The sequence below is a fragment of the Brassica napus genome, chromosome A6 (genome assembly GCF_020379485.1).
Source record: "Brassica napus cultivar Da-Ae chromosome A6, Da-Ae, whole genome shotgun sequence".
Classification (NCBI taxonomy): domain Eukaryota; kingdom Viridiplantae; phylum Streptophyta; class Magnoliopsida; order Brassicales; family Brassicaceae; genus Brassica; species Brassica napus.
Genome location: NC_063439.1, coordinates 8,254,148 through 8,280,344, shown reverse-complemented (window position 1 = coordinate 8,280,344; position 26,197 = coordinate 8,254,148). Strand labels below are relative to the sequence as shown.

Below are 26,197 nucleotides of genomic sequence, written 5' to 3'. Positions count from 1 at the left end.
ATCTCCCTATGTATATTGAGCAAAATGGGCCTTTTTGTTTTGTCAACAAATTTAATGCCTTTTGTTTTCTGCCAACAAATTAAAACGTCTTATCAGTTTTAGTGTTTTAGAATTCTAAAATGTGGGTACGTATAGTCAATAAAGTGATAGTTACATCAAAATACGAATCTTATCTTGTGTATAACCTGAGGGCCAAATAATTATTTCCATAATCGGTTCATTAGTAACAAAGACTTTTAATACGAACCATAATAATTAAAAAAAAAGATAAGTATAATAAAACCATAATCAAAATTTGTATCACTAACTCGAAAAGACAGAAAACAATTTCGTAATTACCTCGAAACCTCAATGGCAATGTTGTATTCCCTTCACTATTTAAACATCCTCTCTCCCAAACGCTCAAATCCCTCCCACCTGACATTTTCTCTCACTTTCTCGTGAAAAAGGAAAAACATATCAGCTCCCGAAAAAAGAAAGAAAACAATGGCCGGAAGTGTTGGAAAATGCAGCAAGATCCGCCATATTGTGAGGCTCAGGCAAATGCTCCGGCGATGGCGCAACAAAGCTCGGTTATCTTCAGCCAGCCGTTGTGTGCCGTCCGATGTTCCATCTGGACACGTGGCAGTTTGTGTAGGTAGCGAGTGCAGGAGATTCGTGGTGCGCGCGTCGTACCTGAACCATCCGATCTTGAGCAATCTCCTTGTCCAAGCTGAGGAAGAGTACGGTTTCGTGAACCAGGGGCCGTTGGTTATCCCTTGTGAAGAGTCGGTTTTCGAGGAAGCGGTCCGGTTCATTTCTCGGTCTGATTCTTCCCGGTCGAGCCGGTTTACTTGTCCTGAAGATATCCAGAAATGCCACGGAGGAATCAAAAGCAAGCTAGATCTGTTGATCGAATCTCGGCCGTTGCTTCACGGCGTCGTCGAGAAAGCCGTCTGGTGAAGAGTCTCGGTCCGTACGATTTATGACCCGGTTTGACTCGGAACGAGTTTGATCGCCATGCGAAGGAAGAAGACGAATTTTCGAATAAATCGTCATTGAGTTGAGACGGCCGGGTTACCACCGAGTCGGGTGGTGCTAATTTCGGTTTAACTTTTTTTAAAAAAAATATTTAATTATATTGGGGCCTGGGGTTTTAATCTGGTGGCGGGTTACTCACTGAGTCGAGACAGAGGAGATGGCGGTTAGCAGGTGGGTGAGTCGTTCCACCAAGTCATCCCGGGTTCGAATCCGAGTTCAAAGATTGTAAATGTAAATAAGATCAAATTAACATTTTGAATCAGATTATTTCAAGGGCTTTTGATTTTAATATTATTTTGCTATCACCCTAACTCATCTTCATAATTATTTTACCAATGTACCAAAATGGATATGAACTTAGTACAATAAATAATGTAATATATATGTATATATATTTAACACCAAATAATGCAATATATTAAAAAATATAACCACAGTTTTCCAGAAAAAGTTAAAGTTTTTCAAGATATGAAAACGAAGTTGTTCGAAAAAAATAAAATAAAAGGAAATAACGATAAATATAGTTTGCAAATTTAGAAATACTGCATTCCGACAAGGGCCATGTGAAGGAAAGACTATTAGAGCATCTTTATTGGAAGGCCCTTAAGGCATCCCTTAGGGGAAGAGGGTGGAAACCGAGGAAGAAAGAGAAGGGAAAAGCCCTTAATTAAGGGCTGTCCCTTACTCTTCTATGACCAAAAAAAAAAAAAAAAAAAAAAAAAAGCAGAACAAGGGACTTTCTCTCCTCTCTCCTCATCCCACCAATATAGATGCTCTTAGCCCATTTTATCTGGTTCGCCTGCTGTGCTCAACTTCTTTGTTTTGTCTTCACTTTCTCCATACAGTAAAAAGTACAGGCTATGGTACACATAATCATTTACAACTTACTTTAATTAGTGTACTGGAATTATTTGTGTACTTTACATAGTTTTATCTAAACTCTAAATTAATTCTCCAACTTAAAAGGTAGTTTTTTGCCGAGCTCTCTTGTGGGGAATCTAAGTGGAGTTTCTCAAAAATCTCTTATATACTAAAACACAAGTCACTTGCCCAATAATATTTTGATACATAGATAATATTTTATTTTTCAAAAACACCAATTACTAAAAAGAAAAACAGTTAGTTTCAAAAAAAAAAGAAACAGTTGAAACAAATCAGTTTCAGAATGTAAAACCAAAAGAAAGAAAATAATTATTTTAACCGCCTCATATATTACATCCACGATCTCCAGCTTATTATGTATTACATTGGTTAGTGGTGTAGACGAATTCAAATAATTAATAGTTATTTAACAAGCGACCAAGTTTTTTAAGTCTCAACATTTAGTTATTTCAGTTTTATGGTTTTAACTTTTTTTTTGTTTTTGTTTTGTAGAGGAACCGCGCTTCACGTGATAAGCTATGCAATTGGTATGTTAGAATTTTCAAGCAACTCTTATGATAAGTAATTTCCTGGTCACTTTTATTCAGAAAACATACTAAGAAAGATTATAGATGGACATAAAACTAATATAAAAAATTCTGTAGTGCTGTTTATTTAGTTATATGTAATTTTAGTTTGTGTGAGTATTTAATCTAACTTCAGTTTGTTAATTCGAATCATGTCTTTAATACCTTTATAAAAAAATTATATACATAAGAGATTTACCCAGTGCGTTAGCACGGGAGATACACTAGTATATTAATAAAAAACATAAAAAGTAGAAAAGACTAATATATAAGTTTTTATTTATCGTGTACAAAAAGAAAAGCTTTTATTTATAAAACTTTAGAGATGACTCTCTCGTTTGGACTTTGTTTCTCTCTCAAAAAAATTAATTTCTTAATTAAGTAAAGTTTTTGGTTTGACCACCGAGTAAAATCTCACTAAGCACCGCTAAAGTTCATCTTTTCTCGGTGAATCTTCATAGTTATCCAAGTTTATTCATCTTTACAGAAGCGTGTGGAAACAATAGTCAATAATCTGACAGTGAAATGTCGCATGCGATGGATAAGACGATGATGGCGTTATTGCTTGAGGAAGAAGATGAACCGTTTGACATGCCTAATCTTCCGCAGTTCAAGTCGATCGAAAAAAACTCCCGGAGTCTAATCGGAAGGATTCTAAATCCGGATTTTCAGAAAGTTTCAACGGTGATACTTGAGATGCCCCAAAATTGGTAGAAACAATGCAAAGTTTGGGGTGTTCCTTTGTCAAAAGAAGGATCATGAGGATGATCTTCTAGATGTGTTGAAGAAAGGGGTTCATACTTCAAATGATTGGACCTTAGTTATAGATCGATGGGTGGGGCACCCCCCCCCCCCCAGATTATTTATAGTATATGTTAATTTGGGTTCAGATCTGAAATATCCCTATCAACCACTACACAGAAGAGGCGATCACAGCCCTGGGAGAGCTAGTAGGGGCGATAAAGGTTATAGCTTTTGACCTTGATAAGCTGCAGCGAGAAGCGTATATTAGGGTCCAGGTTCGATTTGATGTGTCAAGACCGTTACGAAAATCAAAAGTGGTAAACCTTCCTGAGGATGGATCATCTGTTGTCTTCTATAATTACGAAAGGATCAAAAAAGATGTTACAAATGCCAAAGACTGAATCATGCCAAAGAGGTCTGCCCTATTCTGGTGGGAAGAAGAAGGGAACAATCAGCGGTGAGGAGACAAAAAATATTGGAGGCCAGAGCATCAGATGAGAAAGTTCTTCTTGAGGATGATCCACTCTTTGGTGTTTTTTTTCTGAGGAGCAAGTGGGCATCTGCAAGATAACATGAAGGAAGAAGATATCATCTGAGGTGCTGGATGAAATGAGAAGATATTTGTTGACAGCTTTTGGCGCTGATAAGCTGGTGAGGATTGAAAGGGTAAAAGCATCAGTTGCAAAGGCTGAAAGAGATCCAATAGCTCAGAAGACGGTACTTCATTTGGAGTCTGCCCCAGTTTTCACAAAGCAGCTGGATAAAGGCAAGGGGATTGTGTTCGATTTTGATATCAATTCGTCGGGGGATCAGCTTCCTATGTAATCTTTGCATAAAGATAAGTTGAGGCATCAAATTTTAAGGCACGAAAGAGAACGAGTGCTTTCACAAGGTTAGGCAATTTGAAGATGAATGAACTGGGCACTCAATCAAGAAAAGTAGAGAAGACATCAAAGTCTACCTTTCCTGGTAGCAAGAGTAGCTTCGAGATCACTGAATATATATCAGCTTCTCCTTGTGTTGAAAGGAACTCTACAGAACATGGCTCTGATCATTTTGTGACTGGACCATCCGGGGTTAATCAGAAGCAGAAAGCTAGATGAAGACCCTATATCAAAAAGAGAAAAGAACAGCATAGCAAAGCGTCGAATGTACTTCAGGACCTCTATGCAGGGGAGTCTGTGGTGAATTGGCAAGCTCGAAGAGGAAGACATCAGATGAAGATGAAAGAGGTTGGAAAGCTGCAAAGTTTAAAGAATCAAGGGTGATCCCAAATGAGAGATCACCGAAATCAAAATAAGTATAATCAGCGGGAATTGTCAGGATCTGGAACGGCTTCAAGGACTAACAATTCATCACCTAAAAGAAATGCGTAAAAAATATTTCCCGGAGGTGTTGTTCCTTATGGAGACTATGCATAGTAGGAATGTTTTGGTTGACCTTCAGGTTTCGCTTGGATATGATAGATTTTTCACAGTTGATCATGTCGGTGGGGGGGGGGGGGGGGGGGCTATTTTATGAAAAAGATCTGTAAATATTAAGTTCGAGATTATAAATAAAAACCTTTTGGATTGTATAATACAACTAGAAGCAGTTTCTTTCTATGCGTCTTGTATATATGGTCCTTCGGATTTGAGAAGCAGGCTAGACTTGCGGGAACGTCTTAGTCGTATCGGTGTAAATAGAAAGGATAGTTGGTGTGTTTGGGTATTTTAATGATATCCTGCATAGCGGGGAAAAAGATGGAGGGCCTAGGAGATCAGACGAGTCTTTCGCACCTTTCAATCAGATGGTTGAAGCTGGAAAGCTGGAATAGTTGCCTAGCCATGGTAATGGTTTTACTTGGGGTGGGCGACGTGGAACGCATTGGATTCAATCTAGATTGGATATGTGCTTTGGGAATAAAACTTGGTTCAGAAAGTTCCATTGCTCCAACCAGTCTTTTTTGGATAAGAGAATATGTGACCACCATTCTATCCTCATAAAGTTGATTGAAGCTCATGAGTTTTATAGAGGATGATTCAGATTTGATAGAAGATTTCTGGAATCTGACAGTATCAAAGATAATGTAGCTAACGTTTGGAGCTTTTCTGAAGGGGTGGACCAGGTTCAGTTTCTGCAGGTCTCAAAGCGTGTAGGAAAGCTCTAAGTGCCTTGAAGAAGAGTTCCAACCTGAATTCTAGAGACATAATTTATGAGCTAGAATTTGAGTTGGAATATCAACAGTCTATGAGTGATCCTTCGGTGCAACAAATTATTTTCTGAAAAAAGAATTAGTGAAAGCCTATAGAGATGAAGAAACTTACTGGTGGCAGAAAAGCAAAGACAAATGGATGCATGGAAGAGATTGAATACCAGATTTATTCTTTTTTTTTAACACTGATAACTTCCATTGAGAGTAATAAGCCAAACGGCCATGGTACAAAGGATAGCATTGGCGTTCAAGCACCATGCAAAAGCAAGCAAATTAAGAGACAACAAGCAACCCAGTAGGGACAAAAACCGTTAAAACCAGATTTATTCAGAATTCGATTAAGGCTGCACGTGCAAAGAACTCAATTGATAAGCTCATAAATGAGGATGGAGTTGAAGTGTTTTCTGAAGCAGCAAAGGGTGATGTGGCTATTAATTTTTTCTCCAAGCTATTCAAATCTTCCAATCCTTTGCCTTTTTATAGTTGGTTTCGAGGAATGGCTTTGAGAGTTACAGATCAAATGAATACGCACCTAACCAGTCAGTGTCAGCAGTCGAAATCAAGGAGGCAGTTTTCTCGATTGATCCTACCAGGGCTCCTGGTCCAGATGGAATATCATGAATATTTTTTCAAAAATTCTGGCCGCTTTTGGAGTCTCAGGTGGTAAAGGAGGTTCATATATTCTTTACATCAGGGATCCTCCCGAAAGATTGGAATTACACCCACTAGTGCCTTATTCCAAAGATCCTTGATTCAAAGTCAATGTCTGATCTCAGGCCTATTAGCCTTTGTTTTGTGATCTACAAAATAGTATCCAAGATTATGGTGAAGAGGTTGAAACCATGGATGGATAGTATTGTCGCGATTACGCAATCTGATTTTGTACCTGATAGATTGGTTTCGGAAACATCACTATAGCTCATGAGATAGTGCATTCCATTGGATCATCACAGAAGTTTGGAGAGAAAGTATATGGTCGTAAAGACATATATGTCTAAAGCGTATGATCGGGTGGAGTGGGATTACCTCTGGTCTCTTCTTTTTGCAATGGGTTTTGATATCACCTTGATTAATCGAGTTATGTCTTGTGGTTTCCTTGGTGTCTTATTCTATACTCATCAATGATCAACCGCGTGGATTAGTGATACCCCAAAGAGATCTGAGTCAGGGAGACCCTTTATCCCTGTTTATTTTTGTGTTATGTGATGAAGGCATATCCCATTTAATGAGGAAAGCATAAGTTCAAGGCTCTGTATCAGGAATCAAATTTGGGGAGGAAAGATTGTCGGTTAATCATTTACTACTTGCTGATGATTGTCTGTTTACATGTAAAGCTAATGAAGATCAAAGTGCAAATCTTCACAGTATCCTTCAGAGGTATGGAGACGTTTCGGGCCAAGTAATTAATCCAGCCAAGTCCTCCATTACGTTTGGGAAATGGATACTAGAGGAAGTAAAGAACAGTGTTAGAATGAAGTTGGTAATTGAGGCCGAGGGTGGAGCATTCAAGTATCTTGGCCTACCAGAATGTTTGAAGGGCTCAAAGGTTCAACTCTTCGCTTACATTAAAGAAAGATTGAATAAGATAATATCAGGATGGTATGAAAAAAACCCTTTCTCAAAGAGGCAAAGAAATTCTTCTGAAGTCAATTGCGTCTGCTATGCCGGTTTCAGCAATGTCTTACTTCAAACTTCCAAAAACTGTTATCTCAAACCTGGATAGTGCAATGGCGAATTTTGGTGGAGCGAGTTAGAGCATAGAAGGAAGATACATTGGATAAGTTGGGAGAAAATGTGTCTTCCAAAGGAGCTTGGTGGGGGGGGGGGGATTTGGTAAGACACATTTTCTCCCAACTTATCTTTACCATGCTAAGCAAGCATGGAAACTTGTTCACTTTGAAGATTGTTTGATGACCAGAGTCCTAAAAGGAAAATATTTGGGGGGGGGGGATTTGGTAAAAGCTCCACCGGGATCATAACCCTTTTACACTTGGAGGAGTATTTTGCATGGATGGGAGCTTCTCATTCAAGGTTTAAGACATTCAGTTGGGAATGGGACGAGTTTAAACATCTGGACAGATAAATGGATAGAAAATGAGGATGGAACATGCAGACCTCCAATAAGAAGACAACGATTTTCTGATGTTAATCTAAAGGTGTCTGATGTAACTAATCCTCATACCAGAAGATGAGATATAACCAAAATGGAGGAGTTGTTTGTGCCTGGAGATATTGCCTTACTGAATCATCATCAGCTGGTAGTATCTGATAAAGATTCATGGTTTTGGAAGCATACAAGGAGTGGGATATACTCGGTGAAAAGAGGGTATGATCTCGCTCTCCTTATCAAGAACCATTCCTTAATCAATGAACAATCGCCAACACCCTCCATCAATCCCTTAAAAGCTAAGGTTTGGTCTATTAAGGCTCCATCCAAGATTAAAGTGTTTATTTCGAAAGCTCTATCGAATGCTTTAACGTTTAATGATAGCCTGAGAGATAGAGGGATGAAGTGTGATGAAGTTTTTCAGATTTGCGGGATGGCCGGTGAGTATATAAATCATCTTTTGTTCGTTTGCTCATTGGCAAGACAAATCTTGGCGATCTCCGGTTTCCCTTCGCCGGCTGGAGGATTCCATAACTGCTCTCTCTTTGTAAACTTGAACCATTTGTTTTCAGTATCAGATGATAAAGGAAATGTGAAGGAAATAACGCGAGTTTTTCCTTGGACACTTTGGTATATTTGGAAAACAGGAATTCATTGCTTTTTGATGGGTTCCTTTTTGATGGCTTACAAACATGGAAGAAAGCAAAAGAGGAATCTGGTCTTTGTCTTTTCGCTCGATCAGCAGAAAATAGGGAAGAGGACATGAGGAGTGTCTCGGTCTGGTCGAAAAGGGAAAGTTAGTAGGAGCAGCATGGGTGTTGCGTGACTCAAATGGACTGGTTTGTTTGCATAGTCGTCATGCTTTCGGATCTGTTGGGTCGAAAGACCAAGCATATTTCTTATCACTCGTTTGGTCGATAGAAAGCATGGTCAGTCACAAGGTTTCGAGGGTACACTTTTCTTTTGAAAGAAGGATGTTAGCTAATGCTATAAATAGACCAAAAGCATGACCTTCCTTCAAATTTGAAGTGAGGAAAATCTTGCTTCTGCTTTCTAATTTTTTGGAATGGGAGGTTCTGTTCGAATCGCCACCAGCAGACAAGAGTGCTCATCTTATTGCTCAAAGTGTTGTGATGCAAAATAGATTTTAATCTTATGTTGCTTTGGGCCAGCCGAGGTGGCTGTCTTTTTTGTTTGATCATGAGCGTTCTTGTTAGCTCTGATGTCTAGTGATATTGTTGTCTGATTGTATGTTTCTGGTTTCGATTATACTAATGAAAAGGCTCAGATGAAAAAAAAACTTTGGAGATACTCGAAGAACTTCAGAAGCCCTCCGTCCATTTATAAGTGGTTATCTCTTTTCAAAATTTAAAATTGTTTTGTGTTTTAGATATTCAAAGTGGGGTTGTAACTGTCGGAGTTATTCAGTGTAACATATTTTACGTCTATGTTTATTTATGTGAGGAGAATATTAATAGTTTTAACTAGATTATAAATCTAGTCTATCATTTTACTCAGTACTGTAGAGTACATCAACATCTTCTATTATTATTGCATGGTATTTTTTATAAACAATGACAATTTTATCTTATGAAAATATACAGCTATAAAATTATAATAGTTGCGGCGGCACAATCATAGTGATTTTTAGAGTTTGGTGGGTGTGGAACAAACATATGGGGGAACTGTTTTATAAAGGTCAACATGAAGTAAAGTAATTTTGTTCAAACTACTAGTTAGTGAGTTTGAAAGTAGAATTACAACTGGATTTCTCTTTTAGCACTTCATCTAAATAAACTCTAAAATCTTTTTTTTTCAGCTTATTCAAACGCAGTGCAATAACCCCCCCCCCCCCCCCCCCCTCTCCAGAATCACTAATGTCTCTCGTTTCAAGGGATATGGTACTTACAGTGCCGTGCGAAGGGTCTTAGGGGCCTAAGGCAAGTTTTAAAAATAAACTTATTACAACTATAATGATTTTTTTTTTGCAATATGATATATCGCTTTTACCAAATACACAAATCTAACGCTGTAAAAGAATAAGTTTATGCTATATTATGTCATATAAGAAAAAAAATACATGAATTCAGAAGGTTAGTTAGTCTACTATGTGGAAAGGGTTTTTAAAAAAATAAGTTTAAATCATTAGATTATAAATTATTTTAAATTTTGGGGCCCCAAAAAAAATTATATTAATCGGGGGCCTAAGGCGAATGCCTTTTTCAATACACTGTAGGCACGCCTCTGGGTACTTCAAAGTCATTTCATATACTTTTCAACTGATTGTTATTAGCAAATAATCGGTAGATGTGGAACCAATCTGTTTTCAGTTTATAAATTTGTGTAGACTTGAAAAGAAAATTCACTTAGTCATTTTTTGTTCACGATACTTTCTAAAAGCTACAATAATGCTATATATATTTATGAAAATGACTCTGCCTCCATCATCCTAAACCCCACATATATTCGATATCTGGCATATGTTCTAGCAGTTTTTCTACTTTAAAATTTACATACTCATCAATATATGCATTCATACTATACAAAAAATGAGAGAAAGAATACTTTACAAAACCATTCATTCAACAACGTATACATCAATATCTCTACAAGTCCTTTTCTATTTGTACGAACACTGTACTGCCACTTGGAAGTTGAAATGACATGAATATATGTGTGTATAATTTAGAATTGGAGTTATAAGCGATACGTTTTTAGTGTATTCGTATAAATAGTTAGAAGAAAATAATTAAACACAGAAACTATATTAAATTTCTATTGTTGACATAAAATTGATGAGAAGATTCTCCAAAAGGACAGTGAAGAGAAACCCCATTGGGAGCCATTGATCCAATCACGGAACTTCTAACTTTCTACCTTTAACCCTTACCTTATGATCATTTTACAATCTCGACCCTAATTACCTTTCCTCACGCTCATTGTTTTTTTTTTCTTGTTTACAAACTCAACTTTTAACGATTTAAAATAAAATTTGGGGAAAACTAAAGAGCTTGGGGTTTAGGGAAAATTTAGATATTATCTGGAGTGCTTCAGGTAAAGAAAATAAAGTTATTATCGCTTACTACTTTTCCTTGACTTTGGATTTTTTCACACACGGTTCCCGTTAAAACTTCTGTGCTTCGATTTAATTTATTCTATCTCTTATTTTTGTAATTTATAACGATTATATATATGGTGATCCTTGCTCATTCTTATGGTCAAAACCCGCTTTTCAGTCTGGACATTCATGTTCGGTTAATTTCGGATTATATGTCCGTTTTTTGGCAGTGGATTGAGGTAAAGAGTGATAGAGTCTATGAATCAAAACTGGTATGCGCCTCCTTGGCGTTGATGTTGTTGGTTGATTGTCTGATCTCAGATTTCTTGGGAACCAACAGATTGAGCGTGAATTGTAGTTCAGTTTAGGGTTATGACATGCTCGTGCTTTCCTTGTCTTCGTATAGTATGGACCTTTTATGGGTCAAGAGGCGTTTCAGCTTGGGTCGTAGGTTGACCGTGTTTTATCGTTGTGAAAAATGATTGTCTCGTTGGCTAGTTTAATGACTTATTCAGTTGCAAAATTATCTTCGAGTTGTGGTGGTTGCAATGATCTTTCGTCGTTTCAGTGTGTTATTGTTTATTCTAGTTATGGGTTTGAGCGACGAAGCTTGGTTGTGTAGAGTTTATGGTGGACTTCGTTATAGGTGTAAAGTGGATGTCATAGTGTGTTCAAGCCGTATCCGAGGGAAGTTGGGATCGTGAAGTGATCCTTCCGGTCGGGTTGGGAAGTCTTGGTTCTTAGTTTCGAGTGGGGTGGTATCGTTCGGCGGGCCATAGGCGGCAGCAATAGATCCGGGTTGAGAAGACGCGACAGTATCTTCGGGTTTTACAAGTGGATGGTATCGTATGGCGTGTCGAGAGCAGCATCGATTTATCTAGATCATTGTTATCTACTATTTAGAAGGTTTTTTGCACTGGGTTGTCTTATGCTTTGGTGTAATTCTTAGTTTATTGAGTCGTAGTACGATGTCTTATGTTCGAAAGTTACCCATGTGAGTTTTAACTACCTGTTCTTTGGGCTTTTGTTTTTGGGAATATCTTTTCATTCTCCAGTTATGTATTAAACGGTGGCTTTTCACTATGAATTAATTTCAATTTGAGAAAAAGAAACGATTATATATATATATATATATAGTAAATGTGTTTATGTATAGTATACTACTTGCACTTTTCTTTATTTCAACTTGAGCAACATGCAGAGAACTTCACGTTCATGCATTATAGAGTTTTGATTAGAAACTTTGAAAATGAAAGAAACGATTAAATTTTTGTTATGAATAGGGCTACTTCCGGTGGGTGCGTGTGTATAGAGAAAACTGAAACCAGCGGCCCTTTTGTCTCTATCGTCGAGTACATTCTTGTTCTTTTACATATATTGGTTTAGTTATAACATTTTTATATGATTTAACAAATCCTCTTTTATCTCGTTGAACTAACTACAGTTGGATGGATAATGGATGCAATATATTAACAACAAAGTTGAACCAAAATGTAAAAAATATACCAAAATGAAACTTCTCCACTGTTATTGAATAAAATCTAAGTTGGAGATTTTAGAGTGATTTAAATATTTTTGAGTGTTTGAAAAAGATTTCTTAGTTATAAAAATAAAAATCTAAATCCCATAGTTTTAGATGAAATTCTAGAAATTGTTAACAAAAACACACCAAATTCTAAGATTCACCTAAAATCATATAAAAACTCACTAAAAACTCACTAAAAACAAATTACTTCAAATTTCAGATTCAGTACACCCCCCCCCCCCCCCCCCCCACCCACCCCATTACTATGTTAGAACTTTACTGAATATTTCTGATCACTAAATTAATAAAAGGATTGGTCGTTTTCCAACCTATCTTACAAAGAGGGTTTATAAATGGCACACTTAAAGAAACATCCTATTGTTTTATTTTTTGACCTTTTGACTTGTAAATTGTGTACCGGATTGGTTACAGATTCGTCATAAGCCGGATGGTGGAGTTTAATTTGGAAATGATGAAGTTAAGCTAATTAGTTTGAGAAATATATCAACAAGATAACCTCAAGGGATTTATATATTGGATCGATCTTATGTGGCTAATATCTCTCTAAAGGTATTATCCTGAGTAACACAATTACATGCCAAACTCTATGGTAACTACAAATGCTTAGTCTCTCAGTAACCGAAGAATTACTTACAGACTTACCATAAGAAACTAATAAGTGAAAAAACTACTGAAAACCGTGAGAAGTCACAATACAGAAATAGGATGCTTCACTGATTGCATGTCTTTATAAGATATACCCACTTTTTATTTTAAAGGTCAGAAACTTTTTGAGGGGGAAAATCAAAGACTGAGGAAGGTAAGATCTGTCACTTTGGTTGGCAAATGAGAAAATGGTTGTCAATTCTATGTATATATGTCTCTGTTAGTTTTTGGATTACTTGCATGTCTTTCTCGTTTGAAAAGCATTGTTTGGACTTTTAAAGAAAGGATCTATATCGATACCGTCGGGTAGTTTATGTGACTTGTAGTCGTTGTAGGGGTGAGAAATATTGATTCTAGACTTATTTTGGGACTTATTTTAGCTGTCATTCATGAAAATGACCTGTGGAAATAAAACATGAAACATAACTTTTCTCAAAAAAAAAAAAAAACAACATTACTTCCGTATCACTTTAAGTGGTGTTTAATAATTGATGTTCTTATTATTTTAGATAGAATTTAATATCATTTAAACTTTGTGATCAATTGCAAAATACTGAATTTTAAATTAGTTGAATTAATTTTATTTAATAATATTTTTATGTAATCAAGACAAATTGTATAGAAGTTTGTATTTTCTTAATTCAAGTAACAAAAACTTTAAAAATCACTTAAACTGATACAGAGGGAGTAGAACATAGTTCGGGTGTATACTTGTAAGCAACTTTGAATGCTAACTCAAACTGTTTTTACTGGGATGTGTCCTAGTCTTTCACGTATAGATTCGATAATAGATACAACTTCTCTGATATATATATATATATATATATTCTTTTCCGACAAACAAAAAAAATGAAATAGCTGGGTGGAACCCGAGCAATGAAGAGGGTGTAGAAGTGTACTATAACCATCTTTTCTAGCTCATTATATAACTTCTATAATAGATTAAGTGTTTAAATACTCGTAGTACATGTAAACAAATACTTCTCTAAAATCATTAGAGCATTCTCAAAAGGGAGTTCTACTCTCAAGTATCTAAAAACACATATATATATATATATATATATATATATATATATATATATATGTATGTGTATATAAATATTAGTATTTACTTGCGGGTTAGATAATTTTGATTGTGTTTTCTGTAGTTTTTAGAAATCTATAATTAAATATTTATATTAGTATATTTTTTTTTAGATGTTTGAGAGTAGAATTTTTTATTGGAGGTGCTCTTACAGTTTGAACATATTATTTCTTGTAAAGCCTCGAAAAGGTAATGTCGTAATGGAACCTTAGAGCATCTCCAATGTATTACTCCAAATTTTACTCCAAAATGGTATAACTCCAAAATGGAGATGGATTTTACTCCAATGTATTACTCCATTTTTTACTCCAAACAAAAAGATTTTTTTTTCATTTAGTTAATAATTATTATTAGTACTTTCAACTTATAAAAAATTAACAATTAACCCAACTATTTTATGTTTACAAAATTTCCATAATAATATATTTTATTTAAATTAAATATTTATCATTAAAAATACAACTAGAGATTATCTTCCAATTTCAATTCGTGCAGATTTTATCATATGCAATTTTTCTAATTCAAAAATATTTTTATGCATTAAAAGAACATAAAGAAAAAACCAAAGTTTTGTTTTATAATTTGAATTATGTATTGGGTCCTATTGTTTGTTTGTGCATATATCAAGTTCAACAAGTACAAATGTTATCAATCAAAATTTTGACCCACAAGATTAAAAAAATCGTCTATTCCGTTTGAATAATACCTCACCGATTTTGGTAGTTTCGAAAACAATTTACCGAATTAATTATTAAATTACTTATTTATATTATATTATATTATATTTATTTTATATTATTTATTCTTAGTTTTGACTTTTATGAGTTTATGCATATTTTCTGTAAGCTATAAAGTAATCTTTTGCAAATTATTATATTTTTTATGTTATTATATTATTTTAAGTATGAAATAAAAACATTAAAAATTAAAAGGACCATTTTATAAATATAAAAAGTTCAACTCCAAAATGGAGTAATGGGTAAAATTACTTCATAAATGGAGTAACCCTAGCTATTACTCCATTTTGGAGTTGAATATGGAGTGGGGTTGGAGAAAATTTTACTCCATAATTGAGTTTGGAGTAAAAAATAAAGTAGGGTTGGAGATGCCCTTAGGATGTTCTCAGAAGAAGATAAACCATAGGTGCGTCTAGGCTCTGCTCTCTTTTTTTCGCATGGAATATTTTCTTATCTACGGTAAATTTCTTTAAAATGAGATACAAGCCAAAATGGGCTAGGAACGTACACCAAAAAAGAGTTCAGTGGAAAAGTTTATAGAGATATATACCAAGTTTGGTACGGCCTTATACAAAGGCCTATTAAAGACAATTATTAAGAATATTATCATTTATGGGCTAGGCCTTTATTCACGTGGTTTTATTTCAATTCTTTTGAAACCCAAACAAGACACCTCCGCTGGAAAGAACCGGTTCGGTTCGGTTCGGTTCGGTTGGGATAGATGGGGACAAGACGTTGTCACGTGATTCAGTTACGAACATAAACCGTTGGTTAATCACGTGATAACCGATTTATAAGGTTTGGTTAGGCTGAGACGGAGTTTGGTGAAGGACAGCGACACCACACAAACGTGCACTTCAGAAGTGTGTGCAGTGTACAGTACAAATCTCTCCATACCATCTCATCATTCTCTCCAATTCTCTTTTTTTCACACACTTAAGTTTATGATTGTATCTTGTTGTAATCATTACATAAAAGAAAAGAAAATTTAACGATGAGGACCCATTTGAGCTCTCTTCAGATGCTATATATTTTCATCTTTTTACAGTAGTACTTCATAAGAATGAAATATAAGTAATAAATTGAACCTTCTCTTATTAATGGTGAAATGTAAGCAAATTTTGATTTAAAAATTGATCATTGTGCTTCATCTAGTTAAATTTGTCGTTCTTTAGGTTGAAGGTGGACATCAATACGTTCCAAAGCATGGACGTACTTGCTTGGCTAACAAATAGTTTTTCTTGATCACTGCAATGAGTCACAATTGTTGGCAAACAAGATATACATAGCAGTCCGTAATTTGATATAAAAAACTAGTTAAACATATAATTATAGAGAAACACTTTAATGACTAGGAAAAATTACATTGTCAAGAGCTACTATTGTAGTGTTTGAGTCGATAGAGCATGTTGAACGTTGCGGTTTCTTCCTCGTCGGTAACTTGGTATTCAAAACTCTGCATCTTAAAATACCTCCCTAGGAAATGTTTTTAAAAATCTATATATCATAGATAATAACTATCGACTACACGTACGATATATAAATTTGGACCTATCCACACACCTTGGTTTAAAAAAGCGCAACAAGAAAAAAGAAGGGTGGGGAAAATCGATAGAAGGTGCCATGAATGGATCATAAAGACACAACAACTGCAGAATAGAGCCAATTCATACAAAACAAAATAAGATTTACATAAATGATGAATTTGTGGGTCTTGCATTTCATAATTTGTTTTCCGCAGAATTTATATGTACATATATATGATTCAGTCTAAAGTTTGGACCACTTAAGTTTCTTTGGCAATATCTGGTGTGGCTGAAGATGAAGTTGTCTAACAAAACCTGAATAAAAAACAATTCCAGAAATCAATGATACTATTTTGTTTCTTTAATCACGAAAAAATGTTTGTTGTTCAAATTGGTTCATATGTTTCTCTTTTAAAAACATTTTCCCCTAAATAATATGGTGAATATAAACAACACTAAAAAGAATGGTTGGGACATGAAGACATGGACTATGAGTGCTTGTAGTGGAAGTATGGAACGTACATATATGTGTATGTATAGTCTTTGTTTCGGTTTCAGTTTCTAAAAATGTGCAACACAATTAACTTCTCTTCTCTGTTTCTCTTTGTTCTCTGTCTTATGAGGAATTGCAACGTACGAACGGACGAGGTCAGACGCACATGTTCGTTAGCAATTGTTTCAGATTCCCCGCATATATTTTCCTAAATTTGTTAATTTACCTATTTTGTGAATCATATTCACAGTGTTACTTAGTAAAAAGAAAAACTAAATGAAGCATGTTCGTCAGAAAAAAACCTAGTTTATGCAAACTAAAAGCTTTTGATTTAATTAAGTCTAAGTAATGTCAATATATAGATCAAACGTCCGAAATTTCTTAATCAACACTAAAAGTTATGTAATTAACCAAATTTGTTTTATCATACATATATATACTGCTTCTGTGCTTGGAGGCTTTAACTGATAATGTTAGTGCAACTGGCTAAACTGGCACATGACATGGTACGTCGGTTTTGATAGATTACGTGTTTGATAGCTTAATGCTTTATCACTTATAACCAAGTTTTAGATGCCAATTAACGAATTATAATGCATATAACTACCATGATTATAACATGAGAAAATAAAAGAAATCTCAATCTCTCTCTCTCTCTCTCTCTCTCTCTCTCTCTCTCTCTCTCTCTCTCTCTCTCTCTCTGTCTCTCTCTCTCTCTCTCTCTCTCTCTCTCTCTCTCTCTCTCTCTCTCTCTCATTATTTTCCAAAGTATTTGATTAAAGGTAAACTTGAATACATATGATCATTAGTAAGTACGTTGAATTTAGGTGTCCAGCGGCTGCCATATCCCAGAAAAGACACATTGCGTATGATTTTTTTTTTTTTGTTTTTGTCGATTAAATGTTCGAGTTACTTAAAATTAGCCCTTAATAACCCCACCTAAAGTCATTTAGCAAAATAATTATTCATTTTTTGGAACACCAACAAAATAACATTCAATCGAATAAAATTTTAAAGAATGTGCGAAGGCATGTCAATGACATGAACTTGACGATTGTGTCCTTTTTTCTTTTGATGCAAAACAAGAAGGGAAATTAGGTGAGATGACGCTACAAAAAAGCATAATTGATTGAGTAGCCAATCATCCTAACTTTTCACTGTTTCACATATCTTTTATATAATATTGCTGTATTACCCCTGCTTGAAACCGGAGAAACCTGCTAGAAAAAAAAAATTAAAAATTACTATTTTGCAAAAATATGTCGTGTCTCTTCCAGATTCACACCCCTTTGAATAGTTTCACTCCAGATTCTCTCCACCGCGTTTTCTCTGATTACAATCCCTTGCTGATTCGCATTCACATTCCAATTTGTGTTGATCCTTGCCGAAAAGACCTGTGTAGTGGCGATCACCTCCATCTATGCAAACGGCACCATCTTCCGTCACCACTGTATGTTTTTCTCTTCTATTTACTGTATCAACAACAAAATCTGTCTCTCTGATACGGTTATATGTATTATCTCCACTGATGTTGCGAGATACAGTTACATTTTTTCGCCGTGGATGAAGTTGATCGGAGAAGATAAACAGTGTCTGTTTATTTTGTTCTATTCTATTCGCATATGGAATAGAAATGTAAAACAATATGTGTTATGTTTGTTCTATTCTATTCGCATATGGAATAGAAATGTAAAACAATATGTGTTATGTTTGTTCTATTCCTGTTATGAAATGCGATATATTCTGCTACTCTTCTATTTTATCATGTTCCATTCCATTTGATGATTACTAAAGAGTGTTTTATTTTGTTAAGAAATATAGTTTTTGAACAAGTAAATATCGTGCTATGATCTAGATTGTGTAGTTTAATATTACATAATATAATTTAATTTTACATAATATATGTAATTTTTTAGACTTTGATATTTGGGTTTAGGATTTATATTTGGGTTTAGGGTTTATATTTTGGTTTAGGGTTTAGTGAATATAATTTAGGGTTTAGTATTTAGAAGGTGAGGGGATATGGTTGGGGGATCAGCATTAACTTCTTCCATGAAATCATAGATATTTCATCATTTTGTTCCATTCGGGTTTAGTTTATGAAAGATTGAGGTTGACATTGGATTAGGGTTTATATTTCCGTGTAGGGTTTATATTTAGGGTTTAGGGATTAAAGTTTAGGGTATAGTTGGGTACAGTTGGGTCACATTAACCTTTTCCATGAAATCATAGATATTTCATAATTTCACCAATATATACCATGCTATTTATTTTGTTACATTCTATTTGGGTTTATGGTTTATATTTGAGTTTAGGGATTAGTGAATATAGTTTATGGTTAATTATTTAAAAGATGAGGAGGTATAGTTGGGATCAACATCAACTTCTTCTACGAAATTATAGACATTTCATAATTTTACCAATATATACCATATTATTTATTTTGTTTCATTCTATTTGGGTTTAGAATTTATATTTGGGTTTAGAATTTATATTTGGGTTTAGAGTTATGTATTTGAGTTTAGGGTTTATTGATTAAGGTTTAGGGTTTAGTATTAAGGGGTTGGGGTGGGATTTGGATAATGTTTAGTATATATGGGTTAGATTTGGGATAATGTTTAGTATTAGAGTATGTGAGTGAGGTTAGAAATCTGTTTTATTTCGGTGACGTGGAATAGAACACTGAAAACATATGTATGTGGTCATAAATATGTGACGTGGTTCCTTATATTCACTCAGATGTGATTTAAATATTAGCCATACCTCAATTTGTTTACGTCATCTAACTTTCTATCTTTCACCGGTTACTTGCACCAACCAAGGGTATTACCGGATCAAATGGACCTTAAATGTTAGTTACCCAATTACGTCAAAATCAATGCCATTCTCTTAATTTCACTTCAAATTTTAGCTATTTGGCTAATTGACCCAAACAAGAATTCCATACAATTTAAAAAAATCCACACAATGGTTAATACATACAGAAATTAGGATTTGTATACATAACTACCAACGAAATTAAGTTTATAACCATTGCAAATGTTTTACTATGATATTCTGTGTATATTATGTATTAATTATCTTTTTACCATTTACCATAGGCACCATCCATTTCCTTTTTTTTCTCTGTTTATAATAACTAGAGCTTCTTACCGCGCTACGCGCGGTTAATACTTCTAAGTTGTTTTGTTTAAGTTTGTATTTTTTGTAAATTTTTATTTGTTAGATAATTTTCATTATTTATATATTTTTCTAAACATTTGAAGTATGATTTTTTAAAAAAAAATTAATTTGTACCATATTTTGATATTATACAATATATTTATAATTCATGAAACTTAGAAATGAGAATAATAAAATTATCTGATGTTATTTTCTTGCTCTCAGTTTTTAACTTTATGTGGTATTACGTTTTTTTGTATTTTAATTTTCATTAATTATCATTTGAAGCTTTAAATATTATGGGATCGTTAAAGTTAAATCTTGTTAATAATATTATGGCATGTATTAATTTTCATGTATTATTTCGATTAGTTTTATAATATATTATATATATTTAGTAAATGTGTTTTTTTAATCTCTATAAATTTTAATATTAACGTTTCCTACCAACCGCTTTCTGATGTTCAATAATTTTGTGTATATAGTTAGTTATTGAAATTTGGACTTATGATAAAATCAAATTTCCTTCATTTTTGGTTTGTTCCTTGTATGATATGTATTTTCCATTCATATGTTCTCAGTCATTTTTTCTATATGTTTAATTATATTAAGTTCTTAGTTTTTGCTGTCTTCAGATCTTTTTCCTGTTTATATGTTTTCTTTCTCTAGTCCTTTTTATATGTTCAGTTATATACTTAGTGTTTAGTTATTGTTGTTTTCATTTTAGTTCTATGACTGATATGATTTTTAAATTGATATTATTTTAAATTTTTTTTTTAAAAAAGGTTCATCTCTTTCTAGGTACGTAAATTGATTTTAGTTGTATCATGTTGATATTGATTTTTTTAGGACTCATCTTGTTCTGTTAGTTGAAATAATTACATGATTTCCAAAAAAAATGCCTTTCAACTTTTTTCATAGGATTTATATTTTTTCGTAACTTAATTAAATATTTTATTTTTAATAATTAAAAATTGACATCGATATTGAGATTTCTTGATTTTTTTGCTAGTGATTTTATATTGATTTAAATATTACACTGACAAAAAATCGAAGATATTTTCAAAGTTTTTTTACTTTTAAATAATTTGTTATATTTAATTTCTAAATATGGGTCTAAATATCTATTTTAATGGCTGCATAGAAAATTAATTATTTTCTGTGAAACTAAAAGACATTAAAACTTTTGGTGCACCAAATTAACAATCAATCCTTTGTTTTTTCCCACCTTAGAGAAAGTGAAGAGGAACTCTCACAGTTAATGATATAAATATGTGACTTTAGCAATTAGAACTACATTTTCGAGAACATGTGTATAAACGTTAACATTTTTTGCTTGTGAAAACTATCGAAGATTGTAGAAGTACTGAAGTAGTAGTTGTGTGGAGAAAAGAGGGATCAACATGAACCCAACCTTTCCAATTGTCATCTTCCCCACAAAAGAGAGCATGAAATCGCTACATTAACAGCTTAGGACAATATTACCAAAATCTATGCAAGCATTCAACTGGAAAGAAAATTTTAATTGTTTTACAACGCCTATGAAAATGGACAACGCCTAGATGGTTTTTAAAACCTCCTTGTGCGCCAGACCTGGGTGAAAAAAAATCCAAACGAATCTAGTCATTGTTTTATCATCATTCATTAGAAATATATATGAATTCTCAACGACAAAAGAGAGAGAGAAGGGAACCAAAAAAACACATAGCTTAGGTTATCTTATATATCTTAAAACCAAAAACTTAAAATGGTCAAATGCATCAAGTAGAAAAAAAAATCTTATAGTTCTAGTAAAATATGGATCATAAGTCGCCATACTCTAGGAAAAGACATCTAACCTTGTTAGGATATACAACCTCCTACTGTAGGGCAACAGTTTCTGATCTCTAACACACCTATTATCTCCATTCCAGTACATGGAGAACAATGCTTTCTCACCAAGTTCACCAACAGTATTCCGGTTCCTTGATCAGAAACATCGATTGGATAAAAGGACTCTAAAGGTTCAACATGTTAAAATTTATTTGAAATTCTAAACACTGCAGATAACAACGATGGTATCTCATATACAGTGTCGGTCCGAGGTCTTATGGCGCCTAAAGCGAACGAACAAAATAATACCCTTTAAAAACTTTTTTTTTTACTTTAGCTTTCTAAACCAAAAAAAAAATTAAATTTTTCATGATTTAGAAATTTCTTCAAAAAAACTTATACATTGATCTAAAAGAAAAATAATAATTTTACAACTTACTTTGTATAAAAATGTTACTTTAAAAAAAATTATGTTACTTGAGAATGTGATTGGTTTTAGATTATACTAATTCATCTTACAGCAATTTAGCTGAGTTATTATTTTCTTTCTAATAACACTCTCTAAAAATGATTAAAATGAAAATAATGTTATAATTATTTAAAATAAAAATACTTAATTCTGGTAAATATAACACAAGAGAACATCATCTTGAAATTGGTTTAGTTTGTAAACTTAATGAATCTTTCAAACTGTCAAAGTTCCATGAGAGAGTATCTGAATCCAAAAATAAATATCATCTTTATTCTTAGTTTTTAAAGATACAAAAAATAATTAAGTGAAAAAGAAGATAACTAGTAGAAGAAAAAAACATGAGTTTAGAAAAGGAAATAAGATTTTTTTAGTTGATTTGTTTTATTTTATAATGACTACTATATATGATCTTATTATATAATTATATAAACATGGAAACTAAGATTATCAATAAAGGAATCTAAATCTGTCAGATTTAAGTTATTGTCAAAAAGAAAAAAAAAAAAAAAAGAAGAATCAAGGCTCTAACTGTTGATGGACGCAGGAAGGAAATATGAACAAAACTTAACCACTGGGCTAGTGAGACATATTTGTTCAATATCTGGTGCCCCTAAAATATATCCAAATATTGGCGCCTAAAGCCCTGGCTTTATGGGCTTTAGCCCAGGGCCGGCTCTGCTCATATAGCCCAACTCTTAACAGGTACACCAACTCTCTGCTCCTCTAACTTATATAGAGTAGAAGACACATAAGCTTCTGAAAGAGTTTCAGTTGACTGTTTATTCTATTTATTTTCAGTAACAACTTGTGGTATAGAGCCTTCACTGCATTCTGCATACCTGTTTTTGATGACGTTGCTGGTCTTCTTGTTGTTGTATTGGAAAGTTCGGTGAAAGAGACAATGTCGTTGAGAGAGAGGGAAAGAGGGCACGTGTATGACCCTGGTGTGGCCTGTGGTGTTTATGATTTATGGTGCTTAGGTCAGAACTCATGATCACATCCTGTTATGTCACTTACACACAATCAATTCAGTGTTCTAGAAAGCTCGGTAATGAAGAATTGATACATTACCAGAAGCTACGGTGCATGTTCTTTCCAAAAAGATAGAGAAAGATTCATGACATGGAGTTAGACAATCATTTTCTCGCCGGCCGCACACTCTGAAACCCACAAATGAACGAAAAAAAGTCAGACGTTAGATTTTCTTTGATCATATTAGATAAAAGGTTTCTTTACAGTGAATTCATATCTGAGTTTTAAACAATGCTCTGTTTCCTGAGCCGAAGTTATCATGTACCTTACCCATCGTTGCTCCAACCGAGCCGTTGCTCCAACCGAACCGTAGTTCCGCCTGAAGTCACACATACGATCCTCCTCCCTTCTGAAATTTGTAAGATCTTCAAAATCCTTTTCATTACATGGAGAAGAACAATGTAAAACGGATAAAGCAAGCAGCTTTTAGCTAAAAAAACATGATAGGCAAAACTTACTTTTATAGAATTGTCCATGGAACCAGAAAAATTGAAGAAGAAAAAGTAACATGAGAAAGAATCTCATCTTGGATATTTAGATGCTCTCATGATAATCCAATTAGTCACGAACTTATATTCAAAAAATTGTAAACTCACGGTGCAATATGTATTGAACCTGCATATCAGTATACTCATGTATCAATAAAATATGTCAGGGAGTAATTGATTTCCTAGAAGTTAGACAGTCTGAAGCGATAAGCATTCCCTGATATAATAAAGGACTCCTCCTAAGGATGGTGATGAATTGTGCCTGGAATCAGCCAACGCATGAAAGAACATCAATATTTTCTGGCAAACAATGGAAGATGCATACTGATCAAAATCAAGGAAAGACTCACCTTTGAAACCTCAAACTCGTGAATTTTGTTGTCGATCACGCCTTGTGTCTAGGCACAGCCGTACAACCAACGATCCTTTTTTCTGATAACAATTAATTTGAGGATTAGAGAAGAAGAACGAACTTTGTGTTTTGATTTGAGGATGATATTTTCCCGACCAAGAACATCAGACGTTACCGGTGACTTCCTTGAATGGATGCAACTTATGACAACATATGAAGAATATGGTTTACAAAGAAGGAGAAAGAAAGGGATGCGAAACGATTTCTTAAAGAAGGTATTGAAGAGCACAATTGATTGATGCAGATAAGTTTAGTAAATGAGATTGGATAGAGGAAATCGGAGAAGACGAAGTGGAATCATCACGTGTTTGGGTTTTTTTATGTTTCTGGGGCAGAGATGGAGAATAAGAAAAATAGTCTGGGCCTTTTAAATTAATATAGAGCCAAAACACGGTTTCTTTTTTTTTCTGTAAAAATAGTGATGACGTGGCAAAATGGATGATTGTTATTAGTTGATTTTTTATGCTGATGTGGACACTCTCCCTATTGAGCATATCTCCCTTTTAGTATTGGTAGATATTCGATCCATTTTTCGATCATTTCATTTTCTTCTGCCTCAATCACTTATATTTATAACATCATCATCTCCGTTCTGGATTGTTTCATTTTTCGCCACCATCGCTGTTTCCGCCATTGTCGCCATCGTTTTCACCGTTTTCTTTTCCACTACGCTGTTGTCAATTGTTTTATTCTTCGCCACCATCATCGTTTTCACCATTGTCGCCACAGTGTCCACCATATTCTCTTCAACCACCTCCACCATTTGTGATCTTTTTCCACCATTTTTTTTCTTTTCCATCTTATGTAGTGGTTTATTCTTCTCATGAACTATAGCAACTTAACTGGCAACGAACAATCACATCCGGAAAAAAAAACTCATCTATATTTTTACCAAATTATCACAAATACAATTTGTGACTATATTCTTAGTTATTCTTTTACTTTGTACATTTCACAAAATCACCCTAATACTTAATAGTATCCATTCTATTAAAACACAAATATGACCAATTGATAAATGTTTGGTCTAATTATTTACAATCCACATTTTAACTAACAGTATTTAACATATGAATATATATCTATAAACGCGTTTATAATACGATCGTAACTGCCACTTTACTTGCAACTATGCAGGATCCACTTCTCTCTATAAGTAAAAACTGTCAGATTAACTTTAACGTGAGTGAGCACGATTACATATAACAACTTGCATTGGTAATGGGTATGATGATACAAATTTGCCTAGGTTTAATGACTGAAAATATACCCGCCCTTTTTAGAATATAGTTATCTAATAAAGTATAATGACAAGAGAATGGCCCAAATCCACCACTTCAGGTTTATAAGAAAATATTACTTTGGGAGACACAATCTGAGTTGTGAATTACTCTAAAAGACACAATCTGAGTTGACACACTTTAATCTTGCAATTTTACCAAGATAACCTCCAACTAATAGGGATGTCGATTTCGTTAGCCTTTCCAACTAAACAAAACAAATCTGGTATTTTATTTTTTATTTGTAAAAAAAAAAAAAAAATTTATCTAATAATCTTTATCTATTCAAATCCCTAAGTCGACAAAAGTTCAAAAAGAGAACCCTTAACCCCTTTATCCCTTCTGCCTCGATCTTCTTGATCTGGAAATCGAATTCCAACACCAGATGTTAGAGAAATTGAACCTTAATCTAGATCCAAAATCGTCCATAATCCCCTAATTCCTTTCGTTCTCGAACTCTATTCTCTCCACCGCCAACTGTACTTTTTCGCCGCCGTTGTTTCCCAAACAATCTTCTACATGGAATCCATTTTCCCAATTCTTGTCCACAATCACTAACCCTAATCTCTCGCCGTCTTTCTTCTCCCCGGTCAAGAGGTAGAATCACAATCACTACACAAATCTCTCTTTCTCTGATTTCTCTCCTCTGTAACAGAATCTCTGTCGTGGCGTCTTTGGTGAAGCCTCGGAGCCGTCACTTTGTTCAAGCTCTCTGTCTCCACCTCCAGCTTTTGCTCGATCTGAGACTGCTCCGCCGGATTAGCCTCTTCAGCTCTTCATCCTCAACCATTGGTGAGTCACACCATGAATCCAGAAACTCCAATCCAATCTCAATCGTGACTCTCTTTTCCTAGTTTCATATGAAAAGTTAGTTTCTTATCTAATTGTGGTGGTGGATACCGTGGTGGTGCATGTGGATACGAAGGTAGAAGATGTG

At 34.2% G+C, this 26,197-nt stretch overlaps 1 protein-coding gene and 1 long non-coding RNA gene across 8 annotated transcripts; one reads left to right on the top strand and one right to left on the bottom strand.

Moving 5' to 3' along the window:
• The first annotated feature begins 369 nt into the window (after window positions 1-369).
• On the top strand, window positions 370-1,287 carry LOC106351463 (auxin-responsive protein SAUR50). The gene has a single exon (XM_013791261.3). The coding sequence runs from the start codon at window positions 487-489 to the stop codon at window positions 940-942; it is 456 nt and encodes a 151-aa protein (XP_013646715.1). The 5' UTR covers window positions 370-486; the 3' UTR covers window positions 943-1,287.
• A 19,793-nt stretch (window positions 1,288-21,080) lies between these two features.
• On the bottom strand, window positions 21,081-24,337 carry LOC106346989. 7 transcript variants are annotated; one of them, XR_007340312.1, is made up of 8 exons: window positions 24,077-24,337; window positions 23,919-24,000; window positions 23,539-23,830; window positions 23,346-23,455; window positions 23,120-23,208; window positions 22,888-23,049; window positions 21,603-21,728; window positions 21,081-21,357 (listed from the first exon to the last, which is right to left on the bottom strand). It is a non-coding gene; the product is annotated as an uncharacterized LOC106346989 (long non-coding RNA). The 7 variants fall into 7 exon arrangements; XR_007340310.1 differs by having other exon boundaries at window positions 24,096-24,337; XR_007340313.1 differs by having other exon boundaries at window positions 23,351-23,455; window positions 24,096-24,337.
• Between the last annotated feature and the right edge of the window lie 1,860 nt (window positions 24,338-26,197).

What these genes read in the sequence shown, in the direction of transcription:
- LOC106351463 (XM_013791261.3), top strand. Translation starts at nt 487, where the DNA reads ATGGCCGGAAGTGTTGGAAAATGCAGCAAGATCCGCCATATTGTGAGG.